The sequence below is a fragment of the Monodelphis domestica genome, chromosome 3 (genome assembly GCF_027887165.1).
Source record: "Monodelphis domestica isolate mMonDom1 chromosome 3, mMonDom1.pri, whole genome shotgun sequence".
NCBI classification, from domain to species: domain Eukaryota; kingdom Metazoa; phylum Chordata; class Mammalia; order Didelphimorphia; family Didelphidae; genus Monodelphis; species Monodelphis domestica.
In genome coordinates, this window is record NC_077229.1 from 11823688 (window position 1) to 11841718 (window position 18031).

Genomic DNA, 18031 nt, shown 5'->3' on the forward strand with positions numbered 1-18031 from the left:
TTGGAGGTCAGGAGTCAGAGGAGGCTCCCTGAAATAGGTGGAGTTCGGGGAAGTTGAGTTTGGAAGCTGAATTGGAGGGTCTCTCTGAACACTGGTGTTTTGCTTGGAACAACCTTGTGGTGAGTGATTAAAGACTCACTAGTCTCTCTTAAGGCTCAGGCCTAGGCCAGTTGGCCTAAAATTATCTTTACAGTTTTGGCAATTCACAGTCTTGAAACCCACATTTTTGCGGTCACAAGACTTATAATAGTGATCACCCTCCTCCTTAGGAAAGCACATACAACTTGAGCACATTCATTAGGTTTTTCTGTACAGTGAATGCTCTGATAAGAAGGAGGAGATGATCTTTTGATGAAAGCCTTTCTAGAGGGAATCCATCTGGAACTGGTCTGATCAGAAGACATTTTCTCACACTGAACAAGCTCTGGATTCTCCATTTCAATGTCTTTCTTATTTCTGGACAGTAATAAGATTCCTATCCAAAAGGAATTCTAACCTGGGAATAAGCGAGGATTATACCTGAAGGCCTTTACAACATTCATCATCTTCCTAAAGCTTCTCTCAAGTGTGGATCCTCTTAAGTTAAATAATCTAAAAGTGGCAACTCTAAGATCAATCTCACTAATGAGGTTTCTCTCCAGTGAAGATTTTCTGACATGAAGCAACTGTAGGGTTCATATGAAAGCCTATCTGAATTGATACCTGTAACCTCCTGTAGTTACACCTTAAAATTCTTGTGGGTGGGCACCTGAGAACGAGATTGGAAACTGAGGGAATATAGATAGAGGAGAGAAAGAGAGAGACAAAGGAATAAAGACTCAGAGACAACGAGTTAAAAATATGGGCTACATGTTGCTGTGCTCCTCTGATGGATTTTAGAGGATGCTCCACACGTGCCCTTAAACTTTTAATGGAGAGTTTAGGAATGTGGAGTGGGAGGTAACTAATGAACATGTGACATGGCATAGGCTTTAATATTGGCTGAATTGACAATCACGTAATCAAAAGAGGAGGAGGTTAATCAAACATGTGACTTGGAAAGGTGTGAGCTAGGACCCTGTGGCAAATAATGTCCTGGCCAGGAATTCTTTTTGTCCTTTGGTCTGAAGATTTGGCAGTACAATAATCACTAAGCAACAATATCAATACACCAATCATATTTCCAAGATGCTAATATACCTGGTATGCTACATATCCCTCTTCTTGTTTAAAAATCAAAACAAGAGCGTGATGGTAAAAAGAAATTATAAACTAAACAAAAAACAACAAAAATAATAATTATAGCAAAAATATCAAATAAAAAATAAATTCTAAATTAAATAGCAAAATTAAATTTAAAAAAATGTATGCAAGACCAATAATAAAAATTAAAATGACCTTAACGCACTAGTCATCCTGAATTAATGTGAGCAGTCCCATAATCCTGTAGGTCAGGTTCATTAATATAACATTTTACCCATGTTCAGCCAGTACTGTAAGAAGTTGCCAGACCTTTAAATCTAAAGAAAGGTACTACAGTTTGAGATGAGAGGAAAGTCTTTCCTTTCCCTTGGTCTGATCATGCATAGTCTTTGGGATATTGAGGCCAGGCCACATAGATATTTGATTGGAACTTTGGTACCAGGCTGACCTGTGTTTGAGGGTGTCAAAACACTGCGTCCTTTTACCTCCAACCTTAGCAACCAATATTTATCCCTCTCATATGGATTATAGGCCTCTCTGTGTCTTAGGCTTCCTGGCAAAAGTGTAATGTAGCCATTGCAATCCCTTCTTCTGCAATCAGACAAAATAACTCATATTAGTCCCATGAGGTTTAACAAATTCTTGCAGGTTCCAACAGTCACAAGGCTTTGGGTAAGCAAACATAGTAAAGATTATAGATATTGTTGATTCATATTTCAGGATCATAATATTAATACTGCTTTCAATGTACTTCTAGTACTTAAAAGAAAATATTTGGGAAAAATAATCAGGGAAAATAAAAATAAAGTTAATACGAAATTTTAAACTCATGGCTCACATTTCATGTGGCATTGTTTTAGCTAAGACAATGTGTAATACAAGAATTTTCATTCAGAAATGATTTCTATTTCCCTAATTTAAGTTGACCAAGATTCACATTGTAAGTGTGCAAAATTTTTCATTATGAAAAGCTTTACAAAAACATTAATACAACAATTAATGCAAATTTTTTAAAGTACCAATATTTCCATAAACATTACATTCTGATTCGTTGTTGCTCTCTCTATTTTTTTTTTTAAATAAACCCTTACCTTCTGTCTTGAAGTCAATACTGTGTATTGGCTCCAAGGCAGAAGAGTGGTAAGGGCTAGGCTCTATATTTTTTAAACAACAAGAATGATGAGAATGAAGTGATATTGTAACTTCAGGCTGCATATTTCTCATGTAAGCCTTATTTAAACCTCTTCTTCTGTATAAGTAAACCAATCAATATAACAACCAAGAATATGACATTGCCAATGTTTGTAAATTAATTCTGCCAAACCAGTTTTTTTTTTGGGGGGGGGTAACAGAAGCTTAACTTTCTTTCCATTTAGAAGCAATTTCTACAGCTTCTTGCTCATATACAATTTGGTCTAACTTATTAATTTCCTGTTGTAAATGTATAACACCCAATGTGATTTTGTAATGTCCCCAAGCATCTTTAATGTGCTTTACTACAGATTGCCATTCATATTAAACATTATTATATTTTAAAGGTGTAATACAATATCCTGTTTGGTTGAAATGAGATAGGTAAGTAATTATAGTTTGTAAAGCTTCAACCTCTTTTCTTAGCCAAAATATAGAATCTTTCAAAATTTCTAATTCATCCTTAAAAGCAAGGTCAAGACTTTGTTCTGTGCGTCAAAAGTTCAGATGAATTAGATACAACCTCTTGTATAAAACCTTAGTTTTAGGGGGCAGCTGGGTAGCTCAGTGAATTGAGAGCTAGCCCTAGAGATGGGAGGTCCTAGGTTCAAATCTGGCCTCAGACACTTCCCAGCTGTGTGACCCTGGGCAAGTCACTTGACCCCCATTGCCTACCCTTACCACTCTTCTGCCTTGGAGCCAATACACAGTATTGACTCCAAGACGGAAGGTAAGGGTTTAAAAAAAAAACAAAAAAAAACCTTAGTTTTGTATAGTCAGTGAACACAATTGTTGCTGTAATTATAGCAATAATTGAAACTATCGCTCCTATACTTGTCAATATAAAGCATTTGGAGCGATGCATAATGATAGTAAATGCTTTGTGAATAAAATGGACAGTTGGAGTAAGATACCCATGTCTGTAAGATTAACATGTAACCACACCAATGGTGGTTGGTATATAATAGTGATATAGATATTGTCATGAATAGAATCTATATATTGATGTAGATAACCGTTTATGTAATTTAGGTTTCCAATTAAAAATCTCAAAGTCTATTCTGCCTGACATCTCATCCTTTCTAGGAGTTTGACCAAGACAATCTGTCCGTAAGAAATACCTGTGCAGTGTCTCTACCTGATTTAAACACAATTTGTTGTTGTTGTTGTTGTCAAGGCTACTAGGTGTATGTTGTGGTTGATAAATTCTATCCCCTTTTCCTATGAGAGTCATACTAATGCCTATGTAATTGTTAACAGTGAGAGCTGGGTGTCAGGTGGGGATCAGAGGCTGGAGAGCTGCCCTAGGAGGGCACGACAAGCCCTCCATACCAAAGATACTACCCCTCCCTGAGCATCCCATACACCCCCATACACGTCTGTACCCCCATATACAAGCTGATACTACTGGGAGACTTCAACGCCCGCATTGGCCAGGACCATGAAAGATGGAAAGGAGTGCTCGGCAAACATGGTGTGGGCAAAATGAACAACAATGGCCTACTGCTACTCAGCAAATGCTCAGAGTTCGAACTCACCATCATGAACACTGTGTTCAGAATGGCGAACGAATATAAAACAACGTGGATGCACCCAAGATCAAAACAGTGGCATCTCATTGACTACATCATTGTACGCCGGCGAGACATCCAGGATGTAAAGATCACCAGAGCCATGAGAGGAGCTGAATGCTGGACAGACCACTGATTGGTTAGAGCGACTCTTCAAATGCGCATTGCGCCTCACCATCCAAAACGCGCCCAGACAGTTCGCGCATTTTACAATATGAGTCGTCTTAGAGATCCATCATATTTGAAAACGTTCCAGTCCTGCCTGGCTGCTGTTTGGCAAGCTGTCTGCCAAGGGACCACTCACTGGAAGCTCAACCGAGAAATGGAACCAGTTCCCCAGAGATGCAGTGAAGGAAACATCAAAGGCAGTCCTAGGCCCAAAACAACGCAACCACCAGGACTGGTTCGACGAGAACAACACTGCTATTGAAGACCTATTGAGCAAGAAGAACAAAGCCTTTATGGAGTGGCAAAATAACCCAAAGTCTGCTCCTAAAAAGGACAGATTCAAGTCTCTCCAAGCCATGGCGCAGCATGAGATCAGGAAGATGCAAGACCGATGGTGGGAAAAAAAGGCGGAAGAAATCCAGCGGTTTCCTGAAATGAAAAACTACAAACAATTTTTCAGTGCCCTCAAGACTGTCTATGGGCCATCAAAACCCACTACCACTCCCTTGCTATCCTCTGACGGTGACACTCTCATAAAAGATAAAAAAGGCATCAGCAACAGGTGAAAAGAACACTTCAGTCAGCTTCTCAACCGACCCTCTTCAGTCGACCAAAGCGCCCTTGACCAGATCCCCCAAAACCACTCCATTGAACAACTTGATGTCCCTCCTTCAATAGAGGAAGTCCCAAAAGCCATTAAACAAATAAGTGCAGGCAAGGCACCTGGTAAATATGGGATCCCAACTGAGGTGAACAAGGCCTTAAATGGAAAGACGCTCCAGGCATTCCACATAGTACTGACCAGCATATGGGAAGAGGAAGACATGCCCCCAGAACTCAGAGATGCCTCCATCGTAGCCCTCTACAAAAACAAAGGCTCAAGAGCAGTCTGTGACAACTACAGAGGCATCTCACTACTCTCCACTGCCGGAAAGATCCTTGCCCGTGTTATACTCAACAGACTCCTGTCATCTGTTTCAGAGCAGAATATTCCTGAATCACAATGTGGCTTTCGACCAGATCGCAGCACCATCGACATGGTCTTCACGGTGAGGCAAATGCCGGAAAAATGCCTTGAGCAGAACCTGAGTCTCTACATTGTCTTCATAGACCTGTCAAAGGCGTTCGACACAGTGAACAGGGACACATTGTGGGTGGTCCTCAGCAAGCTCGGTTGCCCAGCAAAATTCATCAAACTGATCCAGCTCTTTCATGTCAACATGACAGGGGAAGTCCTATCTGGTGGAGAGACTTCCGATCGCTTCAACATCTCCGATGGTGTTAAACAAGACTGTGTTTTTCACCCAGGTATTACGACATGCTGTGATGGATCTAGACCTGGGTGTCTACATCAAATACCGACTGGATGGCTCACTATTTGACCTTTGCCGCCTGACTGCAAAAACAAAGACAACAGAGAGACTCATCCTGGAAGCTCTCTTTTCAGATGACTGTACTCTCATGGCCCACCAAGAAAATCATCTCCAAATCATTGTGGACAGGTTCTCCACCGCAACAAAACTGTTTGGCCTGACCATCAGCCTCAGCAAAACAGAGGTGCTGCTCCAACCTGCACCAGGGAGGCCAACGAACCAGCCGTGCATTACAATCAACGGCACGCAGCTTTCTAACATCAACACTTTCAAGTACCTTGGCAGTACCATCGCCAATGATGGGTCCCTAGACCACAAGATTAATGCCAAGATCCAAAAGGCCAGCCAGGCACTTGAGCGGCTGCGCTGCAAATCCTCCAACACAGAGGTGTAAGCACTGCGACAAAGCTCAAAGTGTACAACGCAGTGGTCCTCAGCTCGCTCCTGTACGGTTGTGAGACATGGACACTGTACCGGAAATAATGAAAAAAATGTGAAAGATGCTGGTCTATAAGTACCAGACCTTTAAACTGTACAAAAAAGTAGTAATCATCAAAACAATGTTACTTGTGCATAAATGGAGATTTTGAACCTTTGAAGTCAAAGGTTCAAAATCTCCATTTATACATTTGCTTAGAGATAGAAGGGCAGATGACTGGAATTGACCAGGGATGACTTAACAGATAAAAAATATCGGTAGTTCTCTCTTCTAGCCCAGGTCTTTTGTATCTCCGTCTCTCTGTCACTCTATCTTCCTCCTCTCCATCTCTCCCTCTCTCTCCCTCTCCCTCCCCTCCACTCAATCTCTCACCTGAGATCTCCAATTCATTAATAACCAATTAGGAGGAGAACTTAGGAGATCTCAACTCCTCCTTCATTACCATCCTGACCATTGTAAAAGATGTTGCTCTAATAATTCTAGCCATTTTCAGAAGAAATCTTCAGAAGATTGAAGACCATCATAGTAATACCTTTGGCCAAACCCACAACAAATGGTTCGCTATTTTACCTTAATTTCTCTAAGAAAAAGAAATTTGCGAGATGAAACTTTCTGATTTTCCTTGGTCTGATGACTTTTTGAACAACACTTGTGCTCTTTCATTTGATTCTTTGGTAGTTTTCTCCTGATTTCATCTTGCTGACAACTAACTCTCCCATGAGGGACCTGAACAATCAGAACCTTCTGAAACTACCTAATTAAGAAATGAGATTTTTGCCCAGTCTGCATTGTGATATTCTTCTTTGGTGGCATAAAGACACAGTTAAAGAAACCCATCAGGTGGGGGAGAGAGTGTTGGCATTTCTTCTGTGCCCAAGATCAGATTCCTTCCATGTCATGTGGGCACAGGAACCCCCACCCTTGCTGCTCCCTGACAGGCTCACGTTCCTGGATATCCTTGATCTTCTGTTCTTCCAAATAAACTTTTTATGGTGTTTTCTAATTCAGTAAAACAGCTTTTTTGGTAGTTCAGTTGGTATGGCACTAAATAAGTAAATTAATTTGGGCAGGTTTGTCATTTTTATTATGTTATCTCATCCTACTCATGAGCAATTGATGTTTTTCCAATTGTTTGGATCTAGTTTTAATTGTGTGGAGTGTTTTGTAGTAGTGTTCATATAGTTTCTGTGTTTGTCTAGGCAGATAGATTCCTAAGTATTTTATATTGTCTAGGCTGATTTTAAATGGAATTTCTCTTTTTAATTCCTGCTGCTGCTATGTGTTGGAAATATATAGAAATGCTGATGACTTAGGCCAGTTTATTTTGTATCCTGAAACTTTGCTAAAGTTGATTATTTCGACTAGCTTTTTATTTGATTCTCTAGGATTCTTTAAGTAGACCATCATATCATCTAGAGTGATGGCTTGGTCTCCTCATTGCCTATTTTAATACCTTCAATATCTTTTTCTCCTCTAAATTCCTACTGCTAGTGTTTCTAGTACAATGTTAAATAATAGAGGTGATAATGGGCATCTTTGTTTCACTCCTGATCTTATTGAGAAGGCTTCTAGTTTCCCCCCACTGCAGATGATGTTTGCTGATGGTTTTAGATATACTGTTTATTATTTCCAGGAAAAGCCCTTCTATTCCTATGCTTTCTAGGGTTTTCAATATGAATGAGTGCTACAGCTTCTTAAGGCTTTCTCTGCATCTCTTGAGATAATCATGTGATAATTAATATTGGTTCTTCCTCAAATGAGGGAAGATCTTCCTTGAATTTATTTAAATCCTCAGGACTGAATATTGTCTTATAGATACCAAGTTCCCATTTTTATTGAAAGTTGGAATTTCCCTTAAAGGAAACAAAATTCTATCTGAATTTTCTCCTGTTTCTGTCTCTAGGCTTCTTGCTCCATTTTCAATGCGGTAGGTAAGAGAAGGGAAAGGAGTGGACAAGTTGAGGGGGAGAGGTTGTGGGCCCATAGTGCCAGAAGGAAGAGAGGTAGGAGCAGTATGGGAAATGAATTGGGCAGGGTGGGAAGGAAGGGTAAAGTAAGAAGGGGCAGGGGCTGGGGGGGTGGAGATGCACAAGGGGTGTGACAGAAGACATGGGCAGGATGGGGGGAGGAGTGGGTTGGGTAGTAGGGGAAGGAATAAGTTGGGTATGGGAGGGGATGGTTTGTGAACTAGGCGCCAGGTTGTGTAGAGCAGGGTGGGACAGAGATTCTGTTAAAGTTAAAAATTTTGGGAAACCAAGGCAGGTAGAAATTAGTTTCTCTCTGCAATGAGTATTATTTTTTTAGAGGTTTATTTAAGATTGAGAAGCTAAGAATATACAAGTAAGAAAAGCATGTGTCTAGGCCAGAGAGAGGCCTAGACACAACCTCACCTACATTATGAAAAGTGCTGCGTCTGCTTGTAAGTGGAAACAGGAAAGAAAAAAAGAGACCCCACCTAAAGGATCATAAAAAACATAATCAATTTAAAGATTACAATAATTTGAGGATAAGAGAACAAAAAAGAACAAAACCAATAATTGCTGGACGCATTGACAAAAAGCCAATTAGGGGGCAGTTCCCTTTGGCATGAAAGTATATATACAAATAAATGTTCAATCAACCACACACAAAGTTCATTCTTGTGCAGCTTGTGGTCAGGAGGCTTCTTCATGGTGTCTTCTCCAACAGTTCAGTTTCTGGATTCAGGGAAGTAGCATCTTTCTTTACCTAAAATTCTTCTCAAAAGGAATTTAAACTTTGCAATTTAAATAATGATATTTTTTACATTCCCCTGTTAAGAGGGTGATTGAAGAATACAGGATCACTTAGGGATGCATGGCTGAGGTATGAGGTATATGAATCAATTGGCAAGAAAAATTAAAAAGATATCAGAAAAATCCAAAGAAAAAAGAAAATCCACTGGATGAAAATACAGACTATCAAAGTCTTATGTGTAGAAATTCTAAGTAAAAGAAAAATAAATCTATAGCAGGTCCTTGAATCAGGGCCCAATCAAATGATCTAAGCAATGATGCATTTACCCAGTCAGTAGCCAGGACTACAGAAAGGTACCACACTATGAAAGGCAGAAAAGGGGACCAGATTATAGGAGCCAAGGTTTGGGGGATACTCGTCTGTGAGTATTTTCAGAGTGAGTGTGGACACAAGGAAGGCCTACATCTTAATATAACTCAAGTGTCACAACCCCAAGTCTCACACTAGGTTCAAAACCTTTGCATTGGCCTAGAAGTGCATCAATCCATCCTGTATTGGGTTTTCTTTGGCCCTGTGAAATGGCTCTTTTGTGTGTATCGTGTCCTGGAATCAGACAGAATTATTAAGCAAAGTCCCATAATTTATTTTTAAATAATTAGTGGCATCATTTTTATAGTCTCAAGCCTTTGGGGGCATGCATTAGCAAATGTATCTTAAACTTATATTGCTGCTAAATCAAAAAGTTAAAGAAAATCTTAATGCTGGTGACATGTGCTTCAAATATGAAAAAGAGAGGAAAAAAATAAAAAACTGAAATAGTATATTATACATGCAAGAAAAATATAATAAAAGTTTTAAAAATTCAAAAATATAGCTTATAATCATTGATACAATGTGTCAGCTAAGGAAATATAGAATACAAGGCTTTCTCACCAAAAATGAGATCCATTTCCTCTTTATGTCTGGCCATGCTCCACTGTGAGTATAAGGCAAATGAATTGAATAAGGTAACATTTTTCATTTTTAAAGAACAGTAGTATAAATATGTAGATATCAATATCCCCAAAATTCTCAATAGCTCAATTAATTACAATAGCAAACGATCACACTATCATATTTCACATAAGCTGCTGTATAGCATTTTTCAAAACCTATGAATTGATGGATATTTGTCACAATTTTTTTTACAAACGTAGCAAATCTTTCAACCTTGGTAATAAACATATTTTTAAACAAAGTAAAACTCATTTTGGGTTAAGAACATAATCAAGAAATCTGGATAAAGTAGTGAGCTGAAGAGTTATAAATGAGAGATCCTCCTTTTTTGGAGGCTCATTTAGGGATACAAGTGCCCTGAGATTAACTGCCCAACTTCCATTCACATGTGGGAAGGTTGGGGTTTATAATTGTATTTCACTTCAGCTACTGGAATGGGCCTTACACCTTGTGGTAGGGGCAGGCAAAAATTACCAGAGATTGTAAAAAAAAATTCCAAGAATCATGTTTAAAAAACCCTTAAAATCAATTGAGATATTTAGCACATTAAATTTTCCAAAGGTTGTTATAGCAATTGTAACCAGTTCTGATGAAGTCCATCTACAAAGTCAAAAATAGAAAAGCTGTTTTTTTATAATATGGGCTTAATTAAATGATATTAGGGGGAAAGCAAGAGAATTTAACAGTAGTCAAAACCCAGTACATTAAACTGATTCAGTGTCACAGAATAATATTGAATCCAGTAATATATGAACTTAAAATCACAAAGTTAAACCTTAAACAAAAGCAAACAGTAAAATGCAATAGAATACAGAGTTTTGTATAAACCACTGGAGTCTGAAATGCCTTAAAAATATAGCCTTTAGTCTCTTTAAAGTTCCTTGGGTGTATATATTTTTTAAATTATTAATTATCCATTTAAATGTCTATTGTCCGAAGGAAAATTGATAAGGGGTAAGCAATGAGGTCCAAGCGATCTGCTCAGGGCCACACAGCCATGAAGTGTCTCAAGCCAGATTTAAATCAGAGACGGACTCCCGTCTCTGGGCCTGGCTCTCAGTCCACTGAGATACCCAGCTACCTCCCCAAAGTTAGCTAAAAGGTTGTAGAAAGTCAATAAAAGGATCAGTGCAATTAAAAGATATCCTTGTAAAATAGCCATGCTTTTAAGTTCCTGCTCATAAGTCTCTTTCTTCTCCTCTCCCTTTTCTCTCTCCCCTCCTCCGATCTGCTCACATGGAGACTTAATCTAGCCAAAGGGAAAATTACCCTGTTTGTTACCAGCTGGTTTTTGATCCTGAAGAAACTGGGTCTGCTACCAGCAGCCTGGGTGATGGGCCAGCTGGGGTCATGCACGTGGGTTTGGGGCGCAGAAACAGGCAGGCAGGGCCGGGAGATCGGGCACCAGGTGAGAACGGAGAGAGGTCAGGAGCAGCAGCAGGAGAAATAGGCAGGCAGAACTTAGCAGCCAGGGGCCAGGTGGGTGGCAAAAGTAACAGGTCCGGAGAGAGCCTGTGAGCTATCTAATGGCTGGAATGAGCAACAGCTTTGTGAAGATAAAAAACCTCGGCCACAGAAACGTGGATCAAAAAAATTTCTAGGCACTAGCTATTAAAGCTGAACTTAGTAGAGAAAAGAATCAGAAGATTGAGATATTTCACTTTTCCAAAGTGGTTGCCAAAACTGTAAGATTAAAATTTTTGGGAAACTGAGGCAGGTAGAAATTAGTTTCTCTCTTTAAGGAGTATTATTTTTTTAGAGGTTTATTTAAGATTGAGAACCTAAGAATATACAAGTAAGAAAAGCACGTGTCTAGGCCAGAGAGAGGCCTAGACACAATCTCACCTACATTATGAAAAGAGCTGCGTCTGCTTGTAAGCAGAAACAGGAAAGAAAAAGAGACCCCACCTATGGCGGAGAACCTTTAAATAATATTTTGCTCTCGTCCCAGGTGAGAATTCAGTGAGATTACAAAGCATTCTGGGGAAGTGGAGCAAGGACTTCTAGGGATTGAAGTCCTGGATTCAAATCTCCATTTTTACAATTCACATAATGAGGAAGTATGGAGAGATAAGTCACTAGTACTCTGGGGAGTTTTTAAATTCATTTTAGTTTTTTACTAAAGCCATGATCTTCCCCAAACTCTCCTCCACATTTTCCAGTCAACTTGATTATTCCTTAGGACAAGGAAGAATTGGAAACAGCAATCTTACATTTTCAGCTGATTTGTTTAGATTCAAAATAAGGTAATAAAAGCTAACATAGGGATAGTCACAGTAAAAGAAGTTTAGAAAACTGAAGAAGATTGAGGGTATTTCATCACAACCAATGTGTTCAGCCAAATAATTATTACATTTTTTGTGGCTGGTCTGAATATCAAATAGGTGGTCACCAGGGATTTAATTACTAAATCCCCAAATAAATTACTTAAGTAAATTTAATTTATGGTAGTTTATTTTATAAGAGACAGAAGATATAAAGGAATGAGATAAAAGGACAGAAAACTCCAGCTTCCTCTGAGTGAGGTAGAAATATTAAGGTCCTAATCAGGGAAAAGAGTCTCAAGATGATATTTCTCAAAGGTTCACACCTCCAGAAGGGCAGGGAAACTATGTCAGCCTTTGACTCACCAAGGTGACCATCTAAAAGGAAAGCAGTCTGAGATCTCCTGCACAAGCTCCTCCAGAATCGAGTTCCACAGCCAAGTCCAAGTGTCTGTCTTCCAGTCTCTCCTCAAGTATCTGTCTTCCAGTCTCTCCTTTGAGTGACTCTTCTTCACTCCAAGCTCAAAATACTGATGCTCCAGTCCAACTCTGAGTTAGAGTTCTTAGATCCTATCTCCTCTGGCCTCTGTGGTCCTCTATTTAAAGATCTTTTTCTCTTATGTCACCTCCCCTAAATTTCACTTCTACCAATCACAGCAGATGCTCTCTCCAGGACTGCGCTATTTTTAGATTATCTAAAAATAGATTAGGATTACAATTTTATCTTCACTATAAAGAAAGAGCTAAGTACCTTCCTTGTTACAATCAGGGGAGAGCTAAATCCAATCTTCACACCCTCCTCTTAGAGATATAACCCTTTTCAATCATAGTAATAAGCAATACATTGTAGACATTCTAATGTTCTACTAGAAAGTTTGAAGTGATTCCATGAGCCACTCATTCCTATTTTATAGAGACTTTATACACCATAATGACATCCAGCCGCGAATTGCCAAGTAGGATTGGTGATGACATTTTTAGGGAAAGAAAAGAAAAAGACTTTCCTTTAGTACTCACCTAGAATCTGTGATACCTAGATTGCATTTTAGCCTTGTGTCTTTGCCTTCTTTATCTTCATGGGTGTCTTCATAGATGATGATTGGTCATACGTCTTTGACACCTCAGTGTCCTGGGCAGCATTTATAGGCTGGGCCTTCTTGAACTGCTGCTATCTTTGGAACTGAACCAGTTCTTGTTCTTGGAATGGCAATAAATTACACTGCCTGGCCACTTAGATTAGGCAAAAGAGAGGCTGACCTCGAAAACCAGTGCAGTTCATGTAGCCCCAAACCATGGTAGCTCCGGTAGCCCCCTTCACCTCCTCTGACCAAGGATTACCACAAGGGAACAATAAAATTTTTATAGTTTAAGGTTTTCATGTAAGGGTTTGCCCAAATAGATGAAGATCAGGTGGGAATTTGAGGTGACAGTGATATTTTATATTTTCCATTTCGGTGGTCTAATAGCTCAAGCCACTAGGCATTGGGAAATAGAAACCTTGGGCCAGGAGTGGTAGTGCTTTCACAAGAGAATCTGCAATGAGCTCAGTAAAGTGGCTTCATTGTCTCCACAAAAGTTGAAGTTTAGGGCTAATAGCCAGCCGACCTTGTTATGTAATGTACCTGTCTCTTGGTCTTGGATACTGACAAGTCCTCCTTGAAAAAAAAAAAAGTCCTTTATCTTGTGCCTGGGATATCTTGTTTCCCTTCTTTAATCAAAGCAAGCCACTTCCTGGCTAGGAACGAGTCAGCTTTGCACTGGAGCTGCTAAGTCCTCCTATATTATCTGAGAGAAATCTTGTGGAGAGTTTATGATAGTCTGTGATAGTCTAATCCACATGACATTGGTATCTTTAATCAGATAAATGCAACAAATATTAGGCTTCAAGTTTTGCACCACTTATGGAATAGAAGGCAGCAGACAAATAAACACTGAGAAATAAGTGGCACTATGAAGAATTGCCATCACTGTAGTTAAACAGATTGACTTACCATTAAGACAAGTCAAACTACTAAGGCACAGATGGACATTTCCCTCTTTTGGTGATAAAAGAGTTCACTCAAACCTCTTTTGGTGAAAATTCTAGGATTGAGAGACTTTTATCTTAGTCTAATAGTGCAAAAGACAAATTCTCACCATTACATTCACTTATTACATCAGCAAATTTTCAACAAGCAAATTAACAATAAGAATAATCATAATATGTGACAAAACATTTCTTAATTTACATAAAAAATTTTTACCCACAAGATTAACAACAGATGGAGGCATTGGGGAGGCAGAGCTAAGATGGCATAGTAGCAGCAGGAGCCTTCTGAGCCTCCTTCCAACCAATCTTTACCAAGTCTCTCAAAAGGACAGAAATCAAAAGGGCTTTCCAATGGGATGAAGCCTTAAAAGTAGGCAGTGTCTTGGGATACTAATGCTATATATATATGAGGGCAAAACTGGACTCATCAGAGTACAAGCTGGTCACATCTCCCCCACACCACTTGCCATTCCAGAGTCAGAGAGAGAATGGAAAAAATCTCTGAATTATCAGGGCCTGGCTGAAGGCACCACAGACTTATCCCTGAGGGCAATGTAAGACTTTGGCATCAAGACTTGAGACCCAAGATTAAAGAATGTGGAGCCTGGGAAGAAACAAGGCTGGACACAGCCAAGGCAGCAGGGGAAGGAAAGGTAGCGTCAGGGCAAAATGCGTTAGAGCACTCTATAAAAAGGATATATAAAAAGCCCTCACCCAGGCTTCTGGTCAGGAAGGGAAATTATTACAAAGGGAAAGCCCTGCAAAATAGAAGCTTAAAAAGCAATCAACATTCAGGAACCCCAATCCACTCTTGGCAAAAAGAATATGCCCAGCAAGACTGCCCTTCTTTGGGAAAGCCTTTCCACATTGTTGACATTCATGATGTTTGGAGTGGAACCTGGGTCTACATCCTGGTTCAAATGAGTAGATAAGACACTTGATGAGATGTTTGAAGCAAAATATACAGCTTTTTTTAAGGAAAGGGAGAGGACAGGGGCACTACTCTGAGTGTTGACTCAACAGGAATGTCCATGGACATACAAATGAACTAAAAATATATCAGAAATTAACACAATGTACCCATCCTAGTCACCCACTACCTGTGTAAAATTCAATTTCTTTGTATGTTATATTTTCCTTACCTTTTCCTATTCTCCTTAAGTTTCCCAGCATATTGATCTCATGGGGCATTTCTTAAGTTTGCAATTTTTAAGTTAAGCCAAAATTGAGACATGGACAAGTCCCTTTAAACTGAAACATCAAGACACAGAGTTAAGATTGTACTTGCATGTTTCAAGACTTTTTCCATGGGAATGGCAATCTAACATCTTAATCCATTAATTAAAAATTTTTTAAGGGAAAAAAGGGGGGAATTTTGGCTATGTTAGAAAAAAAGTGAATAAAAAGCAAATATTTATATATCAATGAAAAGTTTTTCAAGGGGAGGGAAATTTCTCTATTCTTCAAAAGGAGAGATTTATATCTTCCTTGAGGATACCTAACGTTCACTAATTTTTAAACAAAGTTTCCAATCTAACAATAATGATCAATATATGACATAGAATATATCATGATTTTATCAGATACAGTAAGGTTTCTTCTCTCCAGTGTAGATTAGCTGATGGATTACAAGAGAAAATCTTTCCACAGATTACATTAATGAGATTTCTCTGATGCTTACTGAGAGATCCTCTCTCTGAGAAAGCCTTTCCACATTGTTTACATTCATGAGGTTTCTCTCCAGGGCAGATTCTCTGATGTTTAGTGAGAAAGTTTTAACAAACTTATTTACATTCATAAGGTTTCTCTCCAGTGTTGATTCTCTGATGTGCTGCAAGAGAGAATTTCCATTTGAAAGCCTTTCCGCACTGTTTACATTTATAAGATTTCTCTCTAGTGTGGATTCTCTGATGTGCAGCAAGACTGCCTCTCTGTGTGAAAGCCTTTCCGCACTGTTTACATTCATGAGGTTTCTTTCCAGAGTGGATTCTCTGATGTCTACTGAGAGGACTCCTCTGTGTGAAAACCTTTCCACATTGTTTACATTCATAAGATTTCTCTGCAGTGTAGATTCTCTGATGTGCTGCAAGGGAGATTTTCCATTTGAAAGCCTTTCCACATTTTTTACACTCATAAGGCTTCTCTCCAGTGTGGATTCTCTGATGTGCTGCAGGAGAAACTTTCCATTTGAAAGCCTTTCCACACTGTTTACATTTACAAGATTTCTCTCCGGTGTGTATTCTCTGATGTGCAGCAAGACTGCCTCTCTGTGTGAAAGCCTTTCCGCACTGTTTACATTCATGAGGTTTCTCTCCAGTGTGGACGCTCTGATGTACAGCGAGATGACTCCTCTGTGTGAAGGCCTTTCCACACTGTTTACATTCATAAGGTTTCTCTCCAGTGTGGATTCTCTGATGTATAGCAAGACTGCCCCTCTGTGTGAAAGCCTTTCCACACTGTTTACATTCATAAGGTTTCTCTCCAGTGTGGATGCTCTGATGTACAGCAAGATGACTCCTCTGTGTGAAAGCCTTTCCACAGTGTTTACATTCATAAGGCTTCTCTCCAGAGTGGATTCTATGATGTACTGCAAGAGAGCGGGGACATTTAAAATCCTTTCCACACTGTTTACATTCATAAAGTTTCTTTCCACGATGGATTAACTGATGTGTAACAAGGGAGCTGCTCCATGTAAAAGCCATTCCACACTGTTTACATTTATAAGGTTTCTCTCCACTGTGGATTCTCTGATGTGCAGTAAGATTGTCCCTATGTGTGAAAGCCTTTCCACATTGTTTACAGTCATAAGGTTTCTCTCCAGTGTGAATTCTCTGATGTGCAGCAAGACTGCTCCTCTGTGTGAAAGCTTTTCCGCACTGTTTACATTCATAAGGTTTCTCTCCAGTGTGGATTCTCTGATGTGCAGTGAGATCATCTCTCTGTCTGAAAGCCTTTCCACATTGTTTACAGTCATGTGGTTTCCCTCCAGAGTGGATTAGCTGATGTGTAGAAAGGGAGCTGATCCGTGTAAAGGCCTTTCCACACTGTTTACATTCATAAGGTTTCTCTCCAGTGTGGATTCTCTGATGTGCAGCAAGATTGTCCCTCTGTCTGAAAGCTTTTCCACATTGTTTACAGTCATAAGGTTTCCCTCCAGAGTGGATTAACTGATGTGTAGTAAGGGAGCTGATCCTTGTAAAGGCCTTTCCACACTGTTTACATTCATAAGGTTTCTCTCCAGTGTGGATTCTCTGATGTGCAACAAGATGGTCCCTATGTCTGAAAGCCTTTCCACATTGTTTACATTCATAAGGTTTAGCTCCAGAGTGAATGCTCTGATGTTTAGCAAGATGGCCCCTCTGTGTGAAAGTCTTTCCACACTCTTTACATGCATAAGGTTTCTCTCCAGAGTGGATTCTATGATGTATTGCAAGAGAGTCCCTTCTTTTGAAAGTCTTTCCACACTGTTTACATTCATAAAGTTTCTCTCCTGAATGGATTATTTGATGTGTAGCAAGATCAGAGTTTTGGCTGAAAGGTTTCCCTCCTTCATCCTTATCAGAAACCATTTCTACCCATTTACTTTTTGGATGTCTACTGAAGTCTAAACTGCAGCCAAAGGCTACTCCTCCTAGGTTATCTTGATTCATGGGCTTTTCAAAAGGTTTCTCATTCCACTGAAAAAGTCCTACTACTTCAGGAAAGCATTTGCTGTATTGAGTATCCTGACAACAGACATTTCCAGAGTTCAATTTCACAAGCTGATTGTGGACTGAATATTGGCTGAATTTCTCTGAAGGATCATCAAATTCATATTCGTTCTTTACATTTTTATTGATCTTGATATCAGAGTCACAGATTTTTCTCAATATGAAGTCATGGGAACCCTCATTCATGCATCTTTTGGGGTCAGATCCTTCCACAAAAAGTCTCAGCTTTGTAGACATCTCTGTCACTTCAAAATTAGTCTCTGCCTCTGAAGAAAACAAATTATGATATAAACACAGAAGGAAGAAGGACACACATAGAGCAATATATGTTCTTTCCTCTGATGGCAGAAAGTAAACTGATTTTTTTTTTCAGTAAACTGATTATTTCCCCAG

At 39.4% G+C, this 18031-nt stretch overlaps 1 protein-coding gene across 1 annotated transcript in view; it reads right to left on the reverse strand.

Annotated features, from left to right (window-relative positions):
• Positions 1-827: 827 nt before the first annotated feature.
• The window catches only part of LOC130457890 (zinc finger protein 420-like), a 34913-nt gene continuing 17709 nt past the window's right edge, over positions 828-18031 (reverse strand). The window contains exon 5 of the mRNA XM_056820543.1: positions 828-17904. Coding sequence (XP_056676521.1) covers positions 15713-17904 — 2192 coding nt within the window. The 3' untranslated portion in view covers positions 828-15712. The remainder of the gene's footprint in view (positions 17905-18031) is intronic.